Genomic DNA, 24,254 nt, shown 5'->3' with positions numbered 1-24,254 from the left:
TTCCAATACTACAGCTTTTTCTTCATTGTGACTTAAAAATCCCAATTTGAGATTGAACAAAATATAATAGTATTTGAAAGGTGAAACACATTTCCATTTGATTAAAACTAAACTGAGTCTTTCTCAGAATTCTGTCCTTGTTGTTTTCTCTCTACTTTTTTCTCTCTCATTGTATTAGCTTTCTGCTCCACGTGGAAAAGTTCCAATTCTAGATCTCTCACTCTGACCCCTCTTCTAAGCTGTAGTCCCCTATTTCTCCTTGGATGCTCTACTGTCACCTAAAATGTGACATGTTTACAATTAAACTTACTTCCTCCTCCTAATTTTAATCTCTTAGTCATGCAGGCTTAAAGTTTAGAGCCATCTTTGCATCCTTTGTAAAATTAGTGGTTGGACTCAGTGATACATAATGTCCCTTCCAGCTCTAAAATTCTAGTGTTGTTATTCTTGACATACTCAATCAAAATGAATCACTTTCTCTGACTTGGGCCAAGGATAAATAATTTTGTGCTCAAATTATTTTCCAGCGTTATTTCAATATCTTACAGAGTATATCCTACTCATGCATTCTTATGCATCCTTCAAAGCCAATTTTAAATCCCATCTCTCTCTTTAAACTCTTCGTGAGCATCTCTGCTGGACTTCACAGCAATCGCTCTCTCCTTCAGGATCTAGAATGCCTTTGTACCTTCCTTAGCGTACTTTATAGTACTCTACACACACACAAATCAAGGTGGGTAAGAAGGATGCCTAAGGAATGCTTGGCAAGGGATAGAACCTGAACAGGGTGGGAAGGGCTTATGGGCTGGGCATGGGCACAGGGTTTGGGAGCAGGGGTCAGGAAAGAGAAAGAGGGGCTTGCGGTGGCTAATATTGCAGAACCTTAGTAGGGTAAGGACAGCATCCTCCAATGGAAGGATGCGTGATTGCTTAAATACAGGAGAGGGAAAGATATCCCATGCTCTTCGATTGGAAGAATTAATATTGTAAAATGGCCATACTATCCAAAGCAATCTATAGATTTAATGCGATTCCTATCAAATTACCCAGGACATTTTTCACAGAACTAGAACAAATAATCCTAAAAACTGTATGGAATCACACTAGACCCAGAATTGCCAAAGCAATACTGAATAAGAAGAACGAAGCTGGAGGAATATCTATCTATTTATCTATCTATCTGTCTAAGAGAGGTATTCAAACAAGTAAATATCTCAAAGATAATAGGATCCAGGGTTCTCTCCATAGGAGAAAGTAGTTATAAATGTGGAAAGGAGGAAACTAGAATAAACTGTGATGCTGGATTGGATGTATTACTGTGAATATATGGTTTTTCAATATATATTGTTAAAGAAATATAGCTGTAAATGTGTGTGTTTGTGAGTATTCATGTACAGATGTATATGTATATGAATGTGCAAATATTCCCTAGGTGCAAACACTGAGACGGTCTGAGCAGCGATACCCCAATAGCAGTGAGCATGCCTAGTGCTTCCAAACAACATTCTCCACTAAAAGGAACCAGGGCTCCTGGAAAAAAATGGCTGCATCCAGGGCTGGGGAATGATGAGCCTTATCTTACTGTGCCAGAAAGTAACGGAATGCTCAAAGAATGATGAAGTATGTCAGAAGGGTACAGAATAGTAAAATGTTACTGAAAAATCTGAACAGTGGATACTTGTTACATAAAACTCTTTCAAATTTTCTGTATTTTAAAAAATGTTTTACAACAATACATTGTGAAAGAATTATAAACACACACAAAGACACAAAAGCCAGCATGAATGGGTGAATCCTACTGATCAAACTTGGGACAATTTGAACACCAAAATAAATAGTGATAGAAACAGATTATAGCTTACTTAACAGAATAGGAAACTCTGAATTCCTACTGATATAAATAAATTGAAAGATTAATGAGAAACAAAAAACTTACCATAGTTTCAGAGAATCTCCCCACAAAATACTTAATTACAAAGGGGGAAAAAGCAGCTTTACTGAAGAAGCCCGGCAGACACTTCCTTATTGAAATAAACATCATAATGAGAGAAATTAAAATCATGGGCCACCTGAGAGGATGCAACGAGAAAAACAGAGCATCACTTCTATGAGAGGCTTGTCAAAGACACCCACCTTGAATCTAATCATAAGTAAACATCAGACAGATGCAAAGAGAAGGCCATTCTATAAAATACTTGGCCAGGAATCTTCAAAAGTGTCAAGGATATGACAGTCAAGGAAAGACTGAGAAGTGTTTCAGATTGAAGGTGACCAAAGATACATGACAGATAAATTCAGTGCTTGATTCTGAACTGAATCCTTCCATCATAAACAGCATTACTGGGACAACTGGCAAAACTGAATATATTATATAAATATTTTGATTTTGATGTTATATTGTGATTAAGTAGAGGATGCTAATTAGTAGGATATACACACTAAAGTATTTATGGGCAATGTGGCATTGTGTCAGCAACTTAGATATCAAACGGTTCCGGGTGGGTGGGAGGGAATGTTTTTTATTCTATATTTGCAACATTTTTCGTAAGCTCGAGCTTGTTTCAAAATAAAAACTGTAAAATTGCATTCAAAATGCTGAATATACTGGAAAAACTCACTTGACTTGGAGCCAAGAGGCTGTTGATCCCAATTCCACCAGAGACTGGGTGTGTGACCTTGAGCAAGTCGCTTTACGTCAGGCCCGAGTGTGGGGCTGTAAAACCAGAAGGTGGGCCCACGAGACTCTCCAGGGTCCCTTCCACGTCTCACGTGCCACTGTCTACACATAGGGCACTCCCGCCTGAATTTCTCCAGGCTCCAGTCGTGTCTCAGACTTCTTATGCCCCAAGGCTGCCCCCAAGGATTCCGGCTGGCGCGCAAAACAGACAAAAAATGGGTGTGGCCAAACTCCTCGGACTGCAAAGCCACTGCTTTGGCCTCAACTCAGGCCGCAGTCTCCGCCAACACCCTTTCGGCGAGGGAGCAGTACGCCTGCCAGAGTGGGCGCTCGATCGCTCGGCGGGCGGCTGGCTGAGCCTGGGGTCGACGGCGCGGGGCAGGGCGCGCTCCCAATCGCTGGCTCCCGCCTCCCTCCGAGCTTAGCCTGCCCCGCCCCGCACGCGCCCCTCCCGCCCCGCCGCCTCGCAGTCGCCGCCGCCGGCGAGTCCCAGCGCTAGCCTGCTGCGCTGTGGATCCCGTAAACGTGGCGGGGCTGGGACGGGCGTTGAGTCGTGGGGGCTCCAGAGGTGAGCAGTCGGGGATCCCCGGAGTGGAGGCGGCTCCGGGCACGAGGGGGCGGTGTCTAGGCTGCCTGCCGGCTGGGAGGGATCACGCACCGGGGCCTGCACTGTGAGTTAAGCCGATGGGGGGTCCCTGGGGAGGTCGCGGCAGCGAAGTGGTGGAGGAAGCTGGGACTCCCGGGAGCAGGCAGCGGTCGAACGACTAGGTGTGTCCTGGCCGAAGGGGCCGGAGCGCGCCGAGGTGGGGCTGAACCCGGGCGCGGGGACGGCCGAATGGCCAGCACAGTCCTTCCGTCCTTCCTCCTGGGCTCCGGGGAAGTCTGGTTTCTCCCGGGCACAACAGGTAGGCGTGGACTGTGGCCCCCGGGCGTGCGGGGAAGGTCGGCGGGTCGGAGCCCGCCTGGCCGGCGCGCGGCTCCCCGGACCCGCCCTGGCGGCGCTGGCGGCGCTGGCTGCGCTGGGGATTGGAGCGGGGCCCCAGCCCGGGCTTCGGAGGGCGAGGTTCTCCCAATGCCCGCGCGCAGCCCTGGAGGCGGGTTTCCAGGAGCAGTGGAGAGTGGCTATTGCCTTCCCGCAAAGAAAGAACGCCTTTCTGGGGTAGCATTTGCTTAGTATGGGGGAACATTTCTTACCCTACTCTCGGCCAGCACAACGTCATTTCAAGGGGTTATAAAGTCTTTGGAAACTTTATAAAGCGCTTTATGGCACTTACTTATCACAGTAGTGTATATTCCTGGCAAGTTAAGATCATTTTCCTAACTGTCAAGTTAGGTAGTACTTGTCAAATGATCTGAGCTCCTTTATGAAGGGTCATAATTATACATTGTTTTTATGTGCAGGCGTTTATTCAACAAATATTCAGCACCTTTTATGTGCAGGCTCAGTGCCTTTAAGAAATTTACAGCCTAGAGAAGGCGTTAAAAGGAGGGGAAAAAGGGGCCCGCCCGTAAGGACGATTCGGAACGTTCAGAGAAAATACTCTGGCGAGATACTTTAAAGTTTAAGGAAAGCAGGGCATTAGATGGATAGGGAGAGAATTGTCCAATTTTTTTTCCCCAAACATTTAGAAAGTATGTCTTTGAGAAAGTGATTTTACATAAGCATTGAAGCCAACATTCGCCTTACATTTTAATACCATAGTTTTTTTTTCTTTAATAAAATGGGTAAGCAAGAAAGGATTATAACATAAGAATGATGACAGTTGAGAAAAGTACAGTAATTTTATATAGATAGCTATAGTATAGGAAGACAGGAGACCTGAATTTTAGCTGAAGCTCCGCTACTGTTTATGGATCTTAGGTAACTTTTCCTTGTTCTTGGTTTTTCATTGTATCTGACTTTAGTGACAAAATGCATAATCCAGAGTAGCTTAAAAATTTAAAAAATTACGCAAATAATACATAATCTAAGGAAAAAAATTAAGAACTTCTGTCTTTAAGTAATGCGTGTATCCTCCTCCTTTCTATTCAGTTTTATTTCAGAAAGGGGATGGAGACAGTTTATGACCTTTATGAGCTTTTCTTAATTATCTTTTGAATAAAATAAAAGGTTAAACATTGAATTTGTTTAGGTCCCTTCATATTCTAAAATTCTTTTATTCTAAATCTTGATTAATGACATCTGAATTTAAAAACAAAAACTTTATTGAGTCTTTTATGTTTCATTAATTATCCATAGTATAGTAGATAGGTTTGAACAGTCCTTTAGTAGAACCTTAGTCCTCTTATGTAAAAGCACTTCTACATTTTAAGGAGACTGCAGAAACTTAGTAAGCTTCATTTTAAGAAATAAATTAACTGAGGCCTAAGGAATTAGTAAAGACTTATTTGAGTGATTTAATTGAATCCTTAGTCTAGTTGTAGTGGTAAATTCTTTGGATTACACTAGGGGTCAGCAATTGACAGCTTGTGGGCCAAATCCAGCCTGCTGCCAGTTTTTATTGGTAAAGTTTTGCTGGAACATGCAACCACACTGGTTTATCTATTTCTGGCTGTTTATTTATTGTTTATGAGTAGTTGTGTTGCAGACTGTGGCCCACACAGCTTAAAGTATTTACTCTCTGGTCCTTTACAGAAAAAAATTTCTGACTGTGGACTGGAATTCTAAACTCTTAATCTCTAAATCTTTTGTAGGGAGAAATAGGTCAAGTTCAGTTTTAATTCATAATCTTACTTTTCATTATGTCAGGTGAACTATGGGATCTCATAAATGCTTCTGGATCCTAGATGAGTAGTGATGGAAAAAAATCATGGCTTTTCTGTTATGTTTACCTAGTATAAAGTTTTTAATTTCAGCATTTCTAGCCTTTTGGAAGGCTAGAGAAAGGAAAGGATTTTTATATGTTTAGATCTAATGTGGAAATTTTTTTTCACTTAGTAAACTCTTTTTTATGGTATCATTGGTAATGGTTACCACAAGTAACAGTAACTTTTACTCAAACATTTTTTATCATGAGTCTAGTCACATAGCAGTTGATTGAAAGATGAGAAAGAAAATTAAGAAAAGTGTAACTGTGAGCATGAAGTCAAACATGTATCTACAGTAAGACCCAAATGGAAAATTAGAACTGTAAACAGATTCCCAGCAGATTGAAATGGTAGCATGTCTCCTGAATCAGGTTTGGGCCTTAAAAAAACAAAAAACAAAAAACTTAAATAATTATTTCTATAAAAGAAGCATAATGTAGCTCTACTAAAACATTGTGTTAATGTTACCTGCCTAAGAAATTATATCTAATTATGTGATAAGGAAAACTTGTATAAGGTGATGTTTCAATGTTTAAAGCAGAGAATATACTTTTGCTAATTTTAAAACGACAGTATGGTTCTCACTATACTAAATAAAACATTTTATGTATGTACTCTGTCAGTAACTTAATTGTGCTTATTGCTCAGATAATGCTTCTCTATGGATACACAAAAGCATCTGTCTATATCTTCTGTTGTGCTTGTAGATTTTTATATGTTGAATATATGCATGTTTTTCTGGATACATGCAAAATATTACCTCACTTATTCAATACATTTTTATGTAAAGAAAAATCATAAGAAAATTGAAATTACTCATTGAAATGCACATTTTTTAAAACATAATTTGGGAGGAAATCTGAAAAGCAAAAAAACCCCCAAAACAACCCCCTCCCCACAAAACCCCCCAGGTAATCCCTTAATCTTAATTCCAGAGTCCTAAAGGCTCTGAAAAGTTTTTTTCTTAACTCATTTGGTAGCAAAACATGACATCAGCTGATATGAAGCTATTTACAGTCATTATATATCCCACCTTAATGTGAATATGTTTATCTTTTGCTGCAGAAATATCAATGAGTTTGACTAAGGAGTGCTGCCTCGGATCAACTGGAGGTTAGAGGTAACAGATGGCATGTGCACTGTATTGGTTTTACCATGACAGTGGGAGTCAGAAAGCAGAGGAATAGTGAAGTTGTTCCAGAGAGCTACACTAGAAAAGTTAAGAGCCTAGCTAAGCATCTGGCAGGTAGTGAGAAGCAGTGTGTGCTAAGACAACCCCTCAGGTAGGGCTCTAGGAAGGTCAGAGATGTGGCTAAATTCTAGACTAGGCATATCTAGACTAGATAGGTTGTAAATTAGAAGTGAGAACCACAAGAAAAGCTGAGATGTCAGACCACAGAATTAAGGATGAATTTGTGAATGCTAACCAAGGTTAGTATGAACAGTTAGAAGGGGGGAAAAGGCTATAATTAAGAAGTCCTAGGTGGCAGACTGCTTTAGCAGCAAATACAGCGAGACAGATATTTTGGAAAATGGAGCAATGATTTCTGGCCTCTGCTTAGCTGGGGGAATAGTGGCATTTGTGCACTTTGATCTTGTACTAGGTATCCCCATAATGTCCTGCTTTTTAAAATATCTGTATTAAATAGTATTTTGGTCACATCCATCACTGTTAGTTGCCTGCTCTGTCTTCTTCCTACTCTCACTGAGTTTACTCCTTCGTTTTTAGTATGGTACTTGACTCTGCCCTAATTAGAATCCAGATAACTGGATTATTAGTTATGTTTAAACTAAACTAAGAGTGAACAGGCCTTAAGGGAGAAGAAACTTATCTGAATAAAGTTCATGATCTTTGAAACAATTACCCGCTGTATAGATACATATTTTTTACTTCTTGTTGCTGGATTCTCAACTAGGTACCAAGTAGTAAGATTGCTTATTGACTTAAAGATCAGTGTGGTGGGAGATATAGAGTAAAATTTCTTTTAAAATTTGCTTTCTAGCACCTCAAAATGTCCAGAATGAAATCTTTCTTCTCAGGAGGAGATGTAAAAGTTGATTTGTAGAATGATGAGTGATAAAAATTGCCAAGAATAGCCAAGGACAAAACTAACACTGTTATTACTTATTGATTTACTGTCTAGATGGAAAGGACTCTCCGGAAATTGATGTCTCTAGACCTCACACTTTAACAAAAAGCCTCAAAGTGCTGGAAACCTAAGAGAAGAGTGAAGTGATAAGAAAAAACAACAAAGTTAGAAGGATTAGGTGCTTCAGCGGGGATGGCAGTAACTGTCAGTAATGGCAGCAGTTAGAGGCTATATGGAGAGACTGTATGAAGTAGCTGAAGGAGCAGGGACTTTGAAACAAGACAAATGTAGGCATTTTCTTCTTTCTTCCAGTTAAACAGCATCTTGGTCCTGGACAAATTTCTTAACTCATTATCCTTATCTGTAAAATAAGGATGGTAATATCTGAGTTTCAGTGTTTTGAAAATTCAGTGAGATAGTGAATTAAAAGTTTCTGGTAGCTAAATCTTCAAAAAGCTTTAGTTCCTTTTCCTGTCATTGCCTTATCAGAGTTAGTTGCTGATGTTCAGTCCACCAACACCCCTAATACATCCTTTTACCCTTCAGGGGTTTTCTATTTTGTAATCCAGAAGGAGAATTGCCAGGGCTAGACTTCAGATGGGTCTCCCATTGGCAGTCCGCTTCACTGAATCCAGCTTCTGCCATTCTGCTCATCCCTAATGGTAACCTGTAGTACTTTGGTAAAACAAGAGAGGAAGGCAGAGGAAATTGCATCCTCACTTCTGGCCCCTTCTTACCCCAATTTATAACTATGTAACTCCTGTTTCTTACTCCATCACAACTTCTCTGTCAAATAGGATGTGCTCCCCAACAGTTTTTGGAGTTGTGTATAACTGCCATTCCTACTGGCTTGTATTATACACTGGTGAGAAGCAACTTTCTCTCCATTTCCACCAAATTTGCAAGATACATTCTTGGAATCTTGCTACACTTAATGTATTTTCATTACAAAGTAAAACAAGGATTTAGTACTGTGCCTGGGGCATGTGACAAGTTATATTTTTGTGATGTTACTTAAGAAACATGATTTTCTTAAGTAATTCTAAAATTCCCAAGTTGATTTTATGGGAATTGTATTCAGAATTCCAAAAATCAGATTTTAAAATTTATAATGCAACAAGTCATTTTTAGCCTAGAAAGGGTTTGATATGAAACTTATGAGAAACATTGGTATAGGTCTGCAGTCTTGACATGCTTAGCTTCTTTTAATTTTAAGTTTGCCTACCTCATCTTTGTTGTTCCTTTTGCTATTTTCCCAATGCTCCCTTTTTGTTTGTTTTGACCCTTATCCTTGGAGAACTTGGGAGATGAAGCCAATTTGTGATTTACTGAAAGGCGTAGGGGGAAATAGGTAGAGAAAGAACCCAAACATAAAGTAATGCTCCCCCTTCCTCCTGCTACCATGTCCTGTTCTCTACTTTATTCCCCTACATCCTAATGTCGAAAATGCTCTTTTTCCTTTTTTGCCCCAGTGGAAGGGGTACCTAGCATTGAGGAAAATGAATGAGCTTTGTTGCCAAAGAGACCTGGGTTTATTCTTAGCTTTACTGTTTACTGGCATCTAAGTTTTTTCCTCCCATAAAATGGGAACCAGTAATCCCTACCTTGCTTTCTTTCTTGTGGTGACTAGAGATGATATAAATTAAGCACCTAAAAAGTTCCTGGCTCAGGGAATAATAGCCAATATTGTCAGTTTGTGATTTGGGGGTCTATTGGGAAAGTGAAAGTCATTACCATTAAACTGCAGCAGGCTATACATGTGTCCTCCCCATTTGTGATGTTACCAAGATGATGCTGACAAATGGTATTGTGAATTGTAAAAGTTAGGAATCTAACAGAAATTTAGTTTATTTCTTGGTTGTTAAGGGTTTCATTTTAAAAGTTTTGAAATCACTAAAAATTTGGAGACTAGTGTAAATAACACTACCCTTAATGCTACTGCCCTAAGAATCATTGTTAACGTTTTTGAACCATGATTTGGAAAAGTACTAGGAGAATCTTACAATCTAAATGATTGTTAGAGAAGCCAAACATTTTAAGAAATATGAATATAATAATGGGAAAAGTGCCATACCAAGAAAAGAGAGTATAATAGAGGAATTAATCATGAAGCTTCCTGAAGAAAGGATTTTTTTTTTTTTAGGTAAAGGGAGTACATTGTAAGAAGCAGCAAGATGTTTTAGATTAAAAAATGGAATACAGGCAAGATTTAAAAATCATGGAGATAAAACTTATTAACTCTAAAATTATAAATGACTTACTTCAATATCCATTTTACCCTGAAGCCAGTTAAGTACAGTGTGTCAGCAATTCAACTTTAGGACCATGTCTAGGGGTATATAAAGTACAGTAACAAAAAGATCTCATTTTTTTCTCTACCAGGGGCAGCCTTCATTAAGCAATATCTTAATTATGACCTAGTGCTCCATGTAACTTGTGAGCTCCTGTTTTGTAAACTTTAATTTCTCAAAGCCTGAATCACAGGTCAGAGGGAATCTTAGGTCAGGATGGAATGATCCATCTTCTTTCTAGATTAAATCTTCTGAGAGTTCAAAATGAGTTGCCCAGAATGTGAGGATTTTGCTTGAGGATTATTCTGAAAGGCGGAGAGACCCTGCTCATTCTGAAGGAAATACTGCTTCTCCCTTGACTACCTAGGAGAATTTAAATTGAAGATTTTTCCCAGATGAGAGTTACTACTAGAGATAAATTTTATTTACGTGGCCCCATGTATATGTCAGAGCAAGCGTCTAATTATCAGATGTCTCTTCTTACCGTCCTGTGAGTGGCCCTTTCTGCCCTTGGAAGCCCCAGGCTCCTGTCCCACTCCCCGGCTTAAGATGGCAGATATACCTCATTTTATTTTACCTTTCTGTCTCTGAACCTTCCATATACCTGCAGCTTTGACCCTCTTGTGTGTGGGGTTCCTGTACGTACAAAATTGAATTTTTTCTCCTGTTAGTCTGTCTTATGTCAGTTTGATTCTTAGACTAGCCAGAAAAACCTAGAAGGGTAAGAAAGTTTCCTTCCTCCTCAGCAAGCTAATTACTGTTTTGGTTTTTTTGTTTTGTATTGTTTTGGTTTTTTTGAAAGGTGTGGATTTTAAGATTTATATATGTATCCTGAAGTGTGGGAGATTCTTCAGAGGTGTTTTTGTTTGTATATTTTTGTTTGCTTTATGTTTTTTGAGCAAAGCTGAGAAACCGAAGACTAGTGGCTGAGTTGAAGCTGTTGTGATGTCCTTTAGAGGATTGAGAATCAAAGAAAAGTAATTTAAGTATGAGAGAGATGCCAAAACTTTTGGTGCTTTATACATTCTGGAATTAGTTCCATTTACTTCTTAATAGCTTGTTTATTTTGTAAATTGGTCTTTTCATGCTCTGGAAGGAAAAAACTAACAAAGCTGTCTATTTTGTGTTTGATTGTTCTGTTTGATTATTTGTAATTTATCCCTCTTTTCTCTCTTCAAAATGGTATAATAAATCACTTTGAGAAACTAAAATGGCCAAAAAGACGAGGAAGACTTCCCCCTGTAAACTTCAATATATGTTCCCATCTCTACCAAAGTAGATCTATAAACCCTATATAGATATGGTGATCATTTCAAAATGTTTTCAGATACCAAATCATTATGTACTACACTTGAAACTAACATAATATTGTATGTCAGCTATATTTCAATAAAGGTAAGTGAATGAATGAATGAATGAATGAATGAAATCCCTGGCTTCAAGGTGTCTGACAGGCCTGACTGGATGAACGGATGGCAGCACAGTAGTTTCTAGTTGTTAAAACACATTTATCTGTAGTCAGATTGCTTAAGTATAACGACCAGTTTCTGTGTGACTGTAGGAAAACTACTCAGATTCTCTGTGTCTCAGTTTCCTTATCTTAAAATAGGGCTAATTATTCACGAAAATGTAAAGCAGTTAGAGTAGTGCTTAGACTATAGTAAGTGGTCAGTAAATAAAAATTAGCTTCTGTCAAAAATAATGGCAAGTGTTACAGTTGATACAGTGGTTTGATGGAATCTTTTTTCAAGTACCTTGAAAAATATATCACTATGTACGTCTACTTTTAATAAACAAATCGCTTTGTAGCCTCAACAGAAATGAAAATGGAAAATAAGAGAAAAGTTAGAAAAATAAGTATTCTTCAGGTATATACAGTCATAGAATTGTGGTTATATTAAAACATACAAAACATACAGTAGAGTGACTGCATTTGTTTTCATCTTCCTAAAGTGAAACTTCAGGTTAGAGCAGGAACGTTGTCACTTGCAAAATGCATTTGCTTATCTCATTGATAGTACGTGTGTGGAGATCACAGGTGCATTTCAGATTTAGGGGTTTAATGTGGGCTTGCCAGTGCGAATTGTCTGCTTCTTTTAGGAGTAATTTGTATGAGGGATGTATTGGGGGCATTGGAGATAACTTTATGACCTGCTTATGATCTCAAGATTTTCACTGAATTATTTATTATTGCATTGTGTTAGCTATTTTGCTTCTTGATAGATCATTTTACACCACAATATTGCTGCTGCCCAAGGAAAAAATGTCTCTTCAGCAGTCCTGATGGCCTCTGAAAAGAGTAATTTGATTCTTAAGATAGGATTTTGACTTGCCCTAGTGGTTGTAAGAAATTTTCTCTATAAGGCTGAGGTTATTTTTTTTTCCCTCACGCAGTCATAGATATTGAGTGCAAACTTGCTTTTCACCTTCTGTATACTTAATAGGTGTCTTTTGGAAATGATTTTGTAGCATTTATTAACTTCATCCTTAACTGTGTGTGTTTTGGTTAGTTTACTTCAATAATTTAAGAAAGGAAAGGGGGATTTTTTAAACAAGAAGCTAAAACTTCATGTTATCTCTGTAAAAAGTGAAGTTGTTAGCACCATTGATTTTATTGTTCTTGTTCCTTAAAATTGACGTTTCTGAAAATAATCTAATATGTACTTTTTTTTTCTTTTGAGGACAATTACTGCCAGTTCTTGGGTGGTGTGGGGCAGGCAGGCAGGATTACTTGGGAAAGGACAACCCAGATGGCTAAAAAAAAGCACGTAGGCTTGAGAAGACAGTGATGATGAAAACTGTCTTGATGTCTGGGGCAGCCTTCTAGTCAGAATCCAGAATTTTGGCCCAAGCCAGAGGACAAAAGTAATGTAAAGAGTAGGGATTGAAAACCTGAATACCCACAGAAGTCGGCAAATAATGTAAATGAATAAGGTGTTCCAGATGACAACTGTGACCTGCTGGAGAGTCCTTGCTCCTCTTATATTCAGTCATTCATTGCTATAAGGGGATATGGACCCAGATTTTCATGAAAATCTTGTGTTTAAATGTTAGTAACTAATTTTTCCCTCAATACATATATAGTAGGCCAGATTTGGCCAACAAGGTACCAGTTTGCAGCTACTGTCTTTTAAAAAGGTTCTTTTAGCTATATAATAATTATGATGATCTGGAACTCTAGGTAATTTTATACCTGTACACTCTCTGAGAGAAATAATGAAAGAAAGAAAAGCCATCCCCATGTCTCCCATGTGATTTTCTAATACGTCTTTACTCATGAGCTTCTCTACAAAAGATGAAGATTTGCTTAGGGGAATATAAGCTATGTATCTTATATGGTTTAGTTTAATTACCTACTTGTAGCATTCTGTCTGTATTTGTATGCAGTTCCAATGACCTGTTTCTGTTTAGCTTAGAATTTTATTTGTAATTATCAAGGTTTTTTTGATACGTTAATAAGAGTATTCATCTTATCTGTATATACCTTCTTTGTTGTTTAATGTTCTTGATGATAGCTGTTACTCTTATAAGTAGTAATAATGATTTTTTTTAAAGCCAGCTTTTGTTTTTTAATTTCTTTTCTTAAATAATTTTTCCAACTTTTTACTGTGATCTTTTAAAAATGCAGAAAAATTGAAGAATGTTAAAGTATCACTCACATACCCACTACTATATTTAACTTAATATTTTGCCATATTTAAATTGATTTACTTAACCATTTGAAAATGAGTTACAGACATCATGCTGCTTTATATAAAGTATACTGCTGTATACTTTAGCATGCACCTCCTAGAAATAAAAGATTCCATAACCACAAATGCTATCTTACAAATTTGTGTGTGAATGTATGTATGTATGTATTATATACACACTCTTATATGTTATATATGTTTTAGAAAGGTATTGGGTATATCCAGGAGATGCTCATGAATATAAAAAAAAAAACCCTCCTCTGTCTTCTGTTTTTTTTTTTAAGTTGTTTTCTTATTTCTTTATTTCTGTTCTACATATTTTTTAAGCATTTTTTATTGAGGTATAGTCATTTTACAATGTTGTATCAAATTCCTGTCTTCTGTTGATTATTTGTGACAACAGTAGGCTATATTGGATCTGGGTGAGAGTAGATATGATCTTTATTGCTATGATCTCTGGACAACATCCATCCAACTGCCTTCAAAAACATGAGTTTGCTTTCACAACAAGGCTCACAGAGATAAGGAGACTATGCTGGTGGAGATGGGAATCTTTCCTAAAACTCCCAGCTTCAGGCTACTGGAAGCATAGACTTTATGGGGGTAGGGGTAGGGACAGATGCTACTGGGAATAAGTCCCTTTGCTCCTGGTTTGTATCTCCAGGTAAATGACAGGTTATCTAGCTGGGCAAAGGCCCAGAGAGATGTCATGCTTTACTACAGAATTTTAGTCAGAAGTCTGGATATTTAGTCATTTGTTAATATGTACCCAAGACCCATTTTATTAGAAGGGTACTTATGCTACAGAGAAAACTGGAAATCTTAACACTTGAGGACTCTAACCTTAAAATTTTCAGGATTTTAATGGAATGTCTCTTCTGCTTAGCAAGATTTTATTGATGAATGTCAGTAATGCTGCTCTATTTTGCCTGTTCTCTAAAAAAGGAGTACAGAATTCAGAGGTGGATTTTGTATCAATGTTAACTGGGGCTTACTTGTAGAATTTTCCCAGTTTCACCCTAGAGCTGTTGCAAAAGATGTCTCTATTTATTTATGCTTTGTGCTTTTCTGTGGAAGATTTCCAGTATGGCGATTGCTTTCTTTTTCACTCTCCTTTTAAAATGTTATTTTCCTGTATTACAGATTTTTTTCTTAGGTATATTGACTGAAGTTTAATGAGAAGAATCGTGACCAGCTAAGAGAATTTTCTTCAAGGAATGGAATTAGCTCATAGCTTATTGCTGAATGAAGAAGCATATAGTCAACTGGGTGAAGTTCAGAAGGCAGAGTTTATTTTTGATTGGTTGAGATACTTGGAGAAGCTCTTGCTAGCAACCAGCAGGGTGGGTAAAATTTCAAAAACTGTTTTTTGGGTTTTCTTTTAAGTGCCAGATAATGTTTAGTTCCTTTGGTTTGCTTTTCTAGTTCTGTCTAGAATATCCTAAATTAGCTTTCAAAGGCTAGACCTTATTAAGACTATAATGGAATATTAATAAGAAGTTTGTTCTGTTTAAAAAAAACAGGAAGAAATTAGCCAATGTTTTTGATATTATTTTAAGATACATTAAAAACTAACTGCAGATTACATTGTGTTAGATTTCATTACCGTTATCTTCTGCACCTTGTGTCCCTCCATGTGCATAAGTCCTGGTGCATATAGTGCTAAACAATGTAATGGGAGTTTCCCTTAGAAAAAGATGTGAGCTCTTTAAGAGGAATATGAGTTGAAGAGTCTTTGAGTAAATATGTTCCCTCTTAATGAAATGGGTACCAAAAAAAGAACTAATCTTTAATGCCCTTTACCTACATTCAGGAATTGTTAACATTTTGCCCTGTTCGATTGACTGACTGATTTACTGAGTCATGTGAGGTGGTACTTTACTTCTCAATACGTTTGCATACATCTCCTAAAAATAAGGATATTCTCCTACATAATAACAATACCATATGTAATGCAAAAGTGGTACAAAGATGCTACTCATGGAGACATATAGCATTTAACAAATGACAAAAATCCGTACAAAATTAACAAGCATTTGATTCTGGAAGTTTAAGACTCAATGAACACCTGAATACCATTACCACTATGATGTTATGTTGTACTTTTTCAGAGAGCAGACAAGTAAAATGGAGTAACATTATAGGTATTTAATGCATAAGTTTGCCAAAAGAAAATGGCACTAAACTTAGAAAAAGATCTGAGTAAAACAGGTAACCATCATAAGATCAGCTCTGGGGTTAGGTTGCTGCTTACTGATGCAGGTATACACAGGGCAGAGCCTTAAGAACTAAGAAGCTTTAAAATACAAATTTGCTCTACTTTTCAAGCAGAAGAAGAAAGATACAGGAGAAGAAATAGAGCCCTTGTCTTTGTTCACAGAGACCATGCTGTATTGTGGTATATATTTATTTACATCAGAATTTATTTTTTGGAGATAGCAGGGCAACAAGCTACCTGTTCATGACATGTAATGACCACACCACCAACTTATTTGTAGCATTTAGTCAAAATAATTCTGCATTTTTCTAGAGCCTTCGGTTAGTTCTTAATTCTATGAAAGAAAAATCATAGAGGATTGCATGAGATTGCGTTGACTCTTGAGCTGTCTTGTTTACCTTCCTTTCTAGAGTGATGTAAGGGAGAAACAGAAGACTCTCGTTGAACAGCTCCTGTCTTTGTTGAACAGCTCCCCGGGGCCTCCTACCCGCAAACTCCTTGCTAAGAATCTGGGTATTCTTTATAGTATTGGAGACACATTCTCTGTTTACGAGACAATCGATAAATGTAATGATCTTATTCGTAGCAAAGATGATTCTCCAAGTTACCTTCCCACTAAACTGTAAGTTAAAAATTAAAACTGAACATAAAAGAGTCCTTCCTTGTTGTATCATTTTTGTAAAGAACCCAAACTACTTGATAATCACTGAGAAACTGAATGCAAATTGTTGTATTAATTTTTTTTAAATCTGACTTTCAAAAAGATTTAACATTTTCCCATTGACAGAGAAACAGTTCTTTTAAGACTGGGATATTGTACTATACACCAGAGAAAAACACATTGTAATTGACTATACAATTTGAAAAAAAGATATTTTAGACACATTCAAAGCTTAGATTTGGGAATCAAAACTGTCAGATTAAAATTTTAGCAGTTGAATGTTTAAGAAACAGGTATTTTAAATTCTTCACGTTTTGGATGTTCTTTCAGTTTATTGGTTCTTAGTAGTGAAAATTAATAGTAAGTATATAGAAATATACTCTTCTAAGAGCCTAGAAGAACAGGTTAATTTCTTTCTCCACAAAACTCAATTCATTTTATCACGTGTTGCTTTAAAGAAGGCAGTTTGCCATGTTATGGTTCCACAGTAGTAATTTTATAGAAATTTTTTCTTGATCTAATTTCTAGCTTAGAATGTATTTTCCTATGAAGTTTTCAGACTTTATGAGAACATTGTTCTTTTCCTTATGTCTTTAAGACCATCTTTGATTATCTGATACATGAAGCCCAGTTTTATTAAAAATTGTTTGTAAAAAATTTGAGGGAATGAAATCTTTGGACTGAGATTTAGATTAGTTGAAGATAACATCTTTTTAAAATTCTTGTATTGCAAATTAAATTATTTGATACTCACCTAAGTATCATTCCTTAGGACTTAACGGTGGAATAGATTCCAGGAAATCTTATCCTTTAAAAGTAAAAATAAGTAGTCTTCTTTACATGTGCTGAGATTTTTTTTATTTGTGTTTTTTCATTCATGACTAATTTCTAATTTAAATGTCGTTTCAGTGCTGCTGTGGTGTGTTTGGGTTCCTTGTACAAGAAGTTGGGTAGGATATTGGGTAACACCTTTACTGATACAGTGGGGAATATTCTTAAAGCTGTGAAGAGTGCAGAGGTAAATATAGGTTTTTTGGTTTCTAGAGCCAGTAAAAGAGCTTTACCTAGGACAGGAATAGTTAGTATGCGTGTAAATATATCCATACATGAAATATTTCTAGATAATGTACACATGTACTTTGTATATTGAATCTTTATGAGAAAAGCAATAATATAATAAAATTTTGTATGTTGACATAAATTCAAATGGGCAAAAACTAAGGTGTTTATCTGGCAGACCCATCCCTGCTCTCTCTTCTCACATCACCTCTTCTATCTGATCCTACTTAAAACTGCCAGAGCCAGGGCTTGTCTGAGGGTCCAGATAGAGTTGCTAACTACTATGTTCCTGATGGATGGATTAGTATTGTACCAGCATCAGAAGACAGTAAGGAACAAAAATCAGGGTGGGAAAGAGTGTGGAGGACATTAGCATGACTAGGATCAGGGTGACCTTTTAATTGACAGGGGAGTATATTCTCAGCCTTAGCCTCGTTGATTTGTTGGCATCATTTACACTGTGAAACACTCTTTGTTTTTGTAGCTATCTCTTCATTGGACTTCCAAGATACTGTAATCTCTTGCCAACTATAGTTTTACCAATCAATTTTGAAATGAAAGCATTTGTATGTTTATATATCAGAAGTTTTACATCTGTGGTCCCTCATATTTAAGGATAACTCAGCACCTTTAAATATAAAATATCGTTACTAGTTCCCGTTCTTACCTTACTTAGAAAAACAGTCTAGAAAACAGCTCTGAAGTAATTTATAAAAACACTGGCTGGTCACACACTTTTTTTCTAAATGTACCAAGGTAGAACATGGGAAAATTCAAATGTAAAATATGCTTAATTTCGAAAAGAATGTAGCTGATTCAAGAGCTTTAAGGAGAAGCAAAGTCCATAACATAAAACTAGTGAGAGAATCAACTCAGTGGATCACTTCTCCCCCTGAGCAATAGTTTCCTTAGAGATCAAGGGAGGTGATTCAGAGGGAGAGATTGCTAACATCCAGAAATCTAGTTTTATTTAGAAAGACATGTCTGCAAGAACTTTTATTTACTGAGTTATGGCCACCTTAAACTTTTTTTTCTCTTAACTCTGTTGGTTGAGTGATGGACAGCATTTGAAACTGGCATAAAAGTAGCTTAACAAGTTTCCCATTAGGACTCACTTTGTTATGTCCACCTATAATTATTCACTATTGTGCTCCTTTGAACAAAAATAAATTAATAATATTATTGTGAAAGTGATACTTAATGTTGATCTTTCTCCAACTTTAACTTACCTACAGTGGCCTCACTTCCTGGAACAGAGAAAGCATTTGGAGCATTTAGTAAAACATCGTAATACAAACAGCTCCTATTTCTTGAATGTTTACTGTGTACCAGGCACTATGGTAACTGGTTTCCCCACAGAGGAACTTTTACTTCTCACACTGACTCAGTGGGGTTCATGTTATCCTCATTTTAAAGACAAATAAGTAAGAACAAGTTAAAGTCTCACAGCTACTAAGGATCAGAGCCGAGATTCAAACCCAAGTCTTTTAAAATCTAAACGCATACTTTCAACCTGAGTTAAATTAGTCAGACCAACAAATGATAAAACATCAATAGTCGTAAACTCTATTGATCATTTACTGTATGTCAGGCGCTATTCTAAGCACCTCACAGGTAGTAACTCATTTGATCCTCACAACAAACATTTAACAGATAAAGAAACAGATTTGCCCAAGTCCGTGTAGCTAGTAGGTGGCAGGCCATGCACTCTAACCATGTTACCTCATTCATAGCAACCGTTTATCAAATGCTTAACAGCATACAAGCTTTGTGCTAGGCATTTTCCGTCATTCCATTTAATCTTCACATCAATCTTAAGAACTTTATTTTGTGTTGAAGTGTAATATATACAAATAACACTTTAAATAGTAAACACTTCATAAAATAGCAGCTGTTAATGTTTTCTGGTGTCAGAATAGCTTCGTTAGTGTGGACAAAAATCTGAGTATTTCTCTAATATATGAGATAAATTTCAATTCTTAATGCTGTTTTTCACAGTGGAATTTTTTTCCTATTCCTTACATTTTTCATCATTGATAGTCTCAAGGTCGATATGAGATTATGCTAAGTCTGCAAAATATATTGAATGGACTGGGAGCTGCTGCTGCACCTTGCCACAGGGATGTTTATAAAGCTGCTAGATCCTGCTTGACAGACAGATCTATGGCTGTTCGTTGTGCTGCTGCAAAGGTAAAATGAACAATTGCTAGAAATTAAAGACAACTAAATTTCAGTTTAACCCTGTGAAAACACTAGTAACAGCTACATGATCTTAGAGCCACGGCTCTGGTGTTCAGATAAGACTGTCTCATTTTAACACATGAGGAAACTGAGGCCCTGGGAATTACATGAATTTCCCAGGTTTCTTAAAGTAGTTAGCAGCACATTGTCGGAGGTGGGGCGTTCAAGTTACCAGCCTCTTGAGTATTTCTTCCACTCTTCTATGCTTCCTCTCTATGATTGTGCAAACTAAAATGTACATGTAGAGTTTGTGTTGTTTGAGAGTGATTTGTTTCTGTTTTTATCATGCCTTCTTTCTTTTTTTTTTAGGGGTGAGGGTAATTAGTTGGTTTACTTATTTATTTCAATGGAGGTACTAGGAATTGAACCCAGGACCTCACGCATGCCAAGCAGGCACTCTACCACTGAGCTATACCCTCCCCCTGTCGTGCCTTCTTAACATAGCAGTTAGATAGCTAAGTTGTTTATGTTGGCCAGCAGATTGGTTCTAAAGATATTTTTTATAGCCCACTGAATTAGAAATGGGTCTTTTTGCCACCCTATATGGACACATTGCTTTATATAGTGTCATTTTTATGACTATTTAATGAGTATTCACTTCTCGTCCCTGCAGTCATTATTTAGGTACTTTGGATTTGTGTATTATTTTTGTTAGATCTTGAAAGGTTCTACAACTTACATAGTTCTGAACCTGACATTTATATTTTGTTTTTCATTAATTTCTTATTTTTCCACTTGAGTAGTGTCTGCTTGAACTTCAGAATGAGGCCATCTTCATGTGGAGTACAGATCTGGACAGTGTGGCCACGCTATGTTTTAAGTCCTTTGAAGGCTCCAATTATGATGTGCGGATTTCAGTTTCAAAGCTGTTAGGCACGGTGTTGGCTAAAGCTATAATTTCTAAACATCCAGGAGCAGGTAATTCATGTAATTATTTTCAGAATGTCTTCCATAATTTTTTCCCAGTTGATTTAGACAAACATATATAACATCGCTGCTATCCATTATTACTTTTGAAAATAGGCAGAGAATCTTATAGATCAGTTTTGGTTTGTAAACATTTCTATGAGTCCTAAGATTTCATTTTAAAACAATTCTGTAAAAATTTGAGGAAAAATAAAAGAACTCTTAAATAAGTATGCTTTTGAATGTCACTGTCTTCCTCTACATTTTGGCTTTTTTTTTTTTTTTAATTGTGGCATGTTATCCAGTAAGAGATATGATCTAAATCTTGAGAATTTTTCTTTAAGGAGCATGCATCTGATTATATACATTTGGCTTCCTATTGGTATAAGGGAATAATGATGTTAATAATTCCAAACAGCAGATACTTGAAATTTAATATATTTGGACAGTTTACACTGTGTTAGTGTTTATTCCCTATTTATATACCTCTAGGCAGTGAGGGAGGATGGAGTAATTTTGAAAACAAGAGAATTTGCCAGGGTTTCATCTATAATATATATAAAACATTGATGAATAATTAAAAACTTGCTCTAAAGAATAACAGTCTCACGCAAATGAAAATGGGCTTGTTCTGTAGAACCTTGCTCTTCAAACGTCTGCAGACCAGGGGTACTGGCATCACCTGGAAGCTCATAAAAAACACAGAAACCCAGGCCCATCCAACTTACTAGATCAAATTCCCATTTTAACAAGATCACCAGATAACTTGTATACACATTAAAGTTTGAGAATCGTCGCTGTAGAAATTACTTACTGTTATGTTAGAGAGGGTTCTTTTTTTTTCTAAGCCAGTGTTTCTCAACCAGAGATGAGAATGAACAGGGAGTACAGAATATCAGAATCACTTGGGGAACATTTCCCACCTTCTCCAATTGAGACCCATAAGATTAAAATTTATAATAAGATATTTATTTTTATTGTGGTTCTAATCTTATAATTCAGAGCTGTTCAGGGCATTTAAGAGTTTAAAACTTAAGCCATCTAAGAGATTGAAATTAGAAGACATGTTTAATCAAACCCTCTTGAAAATGTGAATTGCTCATTTCTATAGATATATCATTACGTTAGCACACAGTTCAATAAAAACAAGCAAAATACAAAATTGCCTAACATATGAGAATATTTAAATGCGTATCCTCCTATAGTAGCATTAAAGTAATACCAGCATTTTTGTAATCAGACTAAGGAAAGTGAAAAATCAGCTTCACCCACACTAAAAATTTGGCTTAATCTTTTGTTAGAAATTCTACCGTCTTGCATCTGTAAGTTCTAGGCTTGTATTGTAATTGAGTTTTTTCAGACAACTAAAAAGTGACCTAGATGTCATAAGAGATTGGTTTTTTTTTTTAAAGAAGAGACTAATAGTTAGCAACATAGTCCTTGATTATTTGCAAAACAAATGCAGTGGAGGTTTGTACAGTCAACCAGAGTATGCAAAGATTGTGAGATACCGAACTGAAATGATTTTCCTAGTAAAACCAGCAGGCTTCTAATAGATGCTATATTATACCAAGGCACTTGAAAAGCAGGGATTGAATATGACACTTTCCTAACATTGGGATAAGCTGCCAGGAATTTATGGAATCTTTTAAAGTGACTTCTTGACCGTGAACCTCAAATCATACTCTGTTTCCTTTATCCATTCACTCTCCCACTTTCCTAATTGACTATTTTATACCTTCTTCTTCTCTCCTCTTACTTTCATTTGATGACCTGTCTTCCATAGGGTGTCCTCCTAAATCTTCCCACCTTCTGGCATCTGTATGCATATATTCTGACTTTCCCACTGTTATTAGATGAATTATTGCTGCTTCTATTAAATCCACGCATTCAGTATATATTAGAGCTCACCCTCTCCCCTGCCTGAGGACATTGCTCTAGGTAGTCTCCCCTCTCCTGCATCAGCCTTTCCCTTATTGGATATTCCCTTCAACAACATGGTTTTGTTTCTTTCATCTTTGAAAAGTTTTTTTTCTTGTATCTTATTTCTCTAGCCAACTGCAACCCCATTTGTCTTCTTCCCTTTGCAGCAAAGTTCCTCGAAAGAGTTCTTGATATTCACTGTCTTTAGTTCCTCTCTTCTTTCAAACCAACTTCACTTAGGATTTTCCACCAGGCACTTCTCGAAAACTGTTTTTTTTTTTTAAGGTCACCAATGACCTCTGTGTTCATCATTCATTCAGTAAATAAAGTATTTATAGGGCCATGATCTGTTCTAAGGATGTGGGATATGTTGTTGAACAAAGCAGTTAAAAGCCCCTGCCCTTTGGCGCTTTTGTTCTAATATTTAGCCATAGTAAGTCAGTGGGTAGTTCTCAGTTGTCTTACCTGACCTTTCGGCGTCGTTTAACTCAGTTGACCCCGCCTCCTCATCCTTTTTTCGCTTGCCTTTTAGGACCTCATGCTTCCTGGGTTTTCCTTCCTCCTCTTAAGAAATTTCTATTCAGTCCTTGATGATTCCTGTCTCCTCATAGAAGAGGCCCATCACCTAGTCCCTGGTCTTCTGCTCTCTATGTATGCTCACTCTTTGATGATCTTATCCAGCCTCATGGCTTAGATACCACCTAAATATCAGGGTTCCTGGATTTATATCTTCAGCCCACACTTTTCTGTTGGACACTGGGCTCTTACATCTTGCTGCCCATTTGACATCTCTATTTGGATGTCTATTTGATGTCTCAAATGAACTTGTCCTAAAGTGAATGCTTAATCTCCCCTCCCCCATACATACACATACCTGCCCTCCTTGGAGTCTTGTAATCTGGACGACAGCTCTGTCTTTGGAGGTGTTCACACTGCAGTTTGTAAAGTCACCCTTGAATCTTCTCTCTCTCACTCAGTAGCTATTCAACTTAATCTAAAATGTACCTAGAATCGGGACTCCTTAGGGAAGTGGCTTATGGGATTGAGGCAAGGAAAGTCTGAGGATGAGCCTGGAACATCTTGTGTCAAAAAGTAAGGAGCCTCCACTGGCCAAATCCAGGACAGTATTAGAAACAAAATTAATAATGATAGAAATGGATTATAACCTATTACATTAAAAAAGAATCTATGATACATAATGAAAGTAAGTAAAGGAGAAGAAAAAGGTCTTTTTATGGTGGAATACCAACCAAAAAATTTAAAAGTAATGATTGTTGGATACTGAGCTTTTTTTACAGTTATTATAGTAATTATTTATGCAGATAGGAATCTTCAGTGCATTTTTAGATAAAGGTTTGGTGGGCTACAGGTTATTTGTGCTGTCTTAAAGTATCAGCACACAGGTGGCATAGTAATTACAAAAGGAAAATTGATATTTTACAGTGGACAAGACTGGCAGACACCTTATTCAGGTGTTCACAGATAGTGTCACCAATGTACGGACAGACTGACACCAAGACTGACGCTGCCTTTGGATGTTATACATTGAGAAGGCTTACAGCATTCCTTATGTAATTCTCTTGAGGAAACCCAGGACAAACTCAAATTGAGGGCTTTTCTATAGATAGAACTAGTTATACATGTATTCGTCAAAAATGAGAATATGGTAAGGGAAATATGGTGAGTGA

General features: G+C 37.0%; 1 protein-coding gene across 6 annotated transcripts in view; it reads left to right on the top strand.

Moving 5' to 3' along the window:
- Positions 1-3,113: 3,113 nt before the first annotated feature.
- HEATR5A (HEAT repeat containing 5A) overlaps positions 3,114-24,254 on the top strand; it is an 85,845-nt gene continuing 64,704 nt past the window's right edge. For 3 of the 6 annotated variants that reach the window (XM_072962901.1, XM_072962902.1, XM_072962898.1), the window contains exons 1-7: positions 3,114-3,245; positions 6,551-6,605; positions 14,702-14,901; positions 16,187-16,398; positions 17,347-17,455; positions 19,537-19,686; positions 20,481-20,655. In XM_072962901.1, coding sequence (XP_072819002.1) covers positions 14,776-14,901; positions 16,187-16,398; positions 17,347-17,455; positions 19,537-19,686; positions 20,481-20,655 — 772 coding nt within the window. In that variant the 5' untranslated portion in view covers positions 3,114-3,245; positions 6,551-6,605; positions 14,702-14,775. Of the gene's footprint in view, positions 3,349-6,550; positions 6,606-14,701; positions 14,902-16,186; positions 16,399-17,346; positions 17,456-19,536; positions 19,687-20,480; positions 20,656-24,254 lie in introns of all 6 variants that reach the window. The other 3 variants (XM_006207572.4, XM_072962899.1, XM_072962900.1) reach the window with 3 other exon arrangements.

The sequence above is a fragment of the Vicugna pacos genome, chromosome 6 (genome assembly GCF_048564905.1).
Source record: "Vicugna pacos chromosome 6, VicPac4, whole genome shotgun sequence".
Classification (NCBI taxonomy): domain Eukaryota; kingdom Metazoa; phylum Chordata; class Mammalia; order Artiodactyla; family Camelidae; genus Vicugna; species Vicugna pacos.
This window is presented reverse-complemented; position numbering and strand designations above follow the sequence as displayed.